General features: G+C 55.3%; 1 protein-coding gene across 1 annotated transcript; it reads right to left on the bottom strand.

The window, feature by feature from the left end:
• Positions 1-1,717: 1,717 nt before the first annotated feature.
• Positions 1,718-2,068, bottom strand: PHALS_10249 (uncharacterized protein; the record flags this gene model as incomplete). The annotated part of the gene is made up of 1 exon (XM_024725639.1): positions 1,718-2,068. The coding sequence occupies one exon, from the start codon at positions 2,066-2,068 to the stop codon at positions 1,718-1,720; it is 351 nt and encodes a 116-aa protein (XP_024576395.1).
• Between the last annotated feature and the right edge of the window lie 145 nt (positions 2,069-2,213).

The following is a 2,213-nucleotide window of genomic DNA, read 5'->3' as shown; positions in this document are numbered from 1 at the left end:
GTGCGTTCAGCACTCTCTTGGTGTCTTCCAAGACAGCTTCATCCAGAAGCGATGACGATTTATCTCCTCGTCCGGTCGTGCAATGACCACTTCAGCCAAATCGCCTGCCTTCAAGGCACTGCCGAACTCTTCAAGGGACATCCAGCTCTAGAAGAGTATCTACTGCAGGCGAAGCCTCGAGGTGGACATCGCCATCCCCCCCCGTCATACCGTTGACAAGGGTGTATAACTGTGTGCCATCGTCTACGGTAGACACACCTGGATCAGGGTCGGCTCCCGGCGTCATGCAGCCAGCATATGGCGCCTCTCTACATAGGTTCTAAGTCTCAGTGAGACCAGGTTGAACACGCACTCCGCGTCGTCCGGTGTCACCCTCACTTTCTGCACCTTTGGAGCTCCGATGTTATCTACAACATCCGACGAAGAGTTGCTAACCCCGCAGTCTTCGTCCATTGGATAACGTGCCACTCCACGCGCATCTGAAGGGCCGTGCCCAAGATGCCTGCTTCGATACTCGAGCAGCGCTTAGTGGTTTACGTGCCACTTCACGTGCATCACGGGTGCCTAGCCCTCGATGTCTCGGCCCTTGGCCGACCATGTCCCGCATGACATGCAGCGACTGCTCCAAAACTTGAGAAGCGCTCAGTGGGTTACGTGCCACTCCACGATCAGCCTGCGAGCCACGCTCGGGACTCCTGTCCGATACGCCGTTGGTGTCTACCAACTCGGACATTCCAATGGCCAGCACGTTGACCGTCTCGGGCCAGTGCTCTCACCAATAGCGCTTTTGTCTCCTACCAGAGGTGGGTTTGTGACTCGTCAAACCTCCACCAAGAGACGAGCGCGTAGCGCCCAAGATCTTTGACCTCCAATCAATCCTTGGCTCATGGTTCTCCAACCATGTCATTCCTACGATGATTTCATACCTTGCATCCAAGTCTAAGACTAGACCGCGTTTCACGCTGTCAAAGTCAAGGAACTTGACTCCGAGGTCAATAGGGACCATCGGGACCGTGACATGTGCCCCCGTCGCTAGGCGAACAGTGACGATGTCTCCCACCCGCGCTTTCAGCGTCTCAGCCAATAACTGACTTCCTTTCATCGTGGAGCGTCGCGCATAATTGCCCGACGCCCCGGAATCGATGAGGATCTCCCATGGCTTCTCGAAACCCTTTACGGCCGCCTCCACGACCAGCAAGCCCGGCTTGCATACACATTCCGTGTACAAGAGCACGGAGCTTTTCGAGGCTGGGCCCTGTTAACCTATTCTTCCCCAGTAGGTCACCCCACGCCTACTAGTGGTGTCGTTTCTTTGCGACGAACCAGACTGGTAGGCATTGGGGCGATGGCTCGAAGATCCTAACGCGCCTTGCGCAGGGGGAAGGCGATGGGTGTCTTAACAGGCAAAACACTGTCCTGAGTTTTTTTGCTGCCCGGCAGCTTGGAGCTCTGCTCCCTTGTCCTCAGCATAGCTGAGATCCATGAGCATAGGCCCGCTCGACGAGCTGTTGGAGTGTGCATTTCAAACAAGTCGTGCCGAGTTGAAACTGAATTCGGCATTCAATGACACATTCACCGCCTCTTCCAATGTTTACGGATGAACACGGAAGACATTCATTCTGGCCACACCAGTGCGGAGGCCTCCATAAAGACGGTCACTGTGACCGCCTCCGGAAATAGGATCTGCTGCCATCCCGGCAATGAGAGAGCGCATCTCTTAGACAAAGTCCACCAATTCCTTGTTGCCCTGTCGTGTGGCAAGGAAACGCGATCGCACGCGGTATGCCTGATTAGGCGGCAAAAACACTCGTGTGAGCTGCAATTTCAGCTCCGCCCTGGAGGGAAACGCAGCTCCGACCGAAGTGCCGCACGTCAGTGCCCATTCCCGCGCTCGACCACCAAAAGATGTCTGCATCATTTGTGTCTGCTGCAGGTGCTCTAGCAGCGCGTTTTCGTGACTTGAAAATGCCTCTAGACGCTCACCGATAGCCTCGGGGCCTTGCGCAGCAAGGATTTGCACGCCCTCGGGACCAAGCAAGGGCATCAGCTTGTTAAGCCCGTCCTGCATGCCCTGGTGCAAAATGGAAATTTTTCCTTCCTCACAGAGGATCCGTTTAAACGACTCAGGTGTAGATTGACTACAAGTGTTACCAAGTGCAGCAGGGCTGCCCAAGTTGTACAAATGGACGAGCACCTATGTGCGCGCGTGTGAG

The sequence above is a fragment of the Plasmopara halstedii genome (genome assembly GCF_900000015.1).
Source record: "Plasmopara halstedii genome assembly, contig: Scaffold_470, whole genome shotgun sequence".
NCBI classification, from domain to species: domain Eukaryota; phylum Oomycota; class Peronosporomycetes; order Peronosporales; family Peronosporaceae; genus Plasmopara; species Plasmopara halstedii.
The sequence above is the reverse complement of the archived record's forward strand: the minus strand, read 5'-3'. Positions and strand labels throughout refer to the sequence as shown.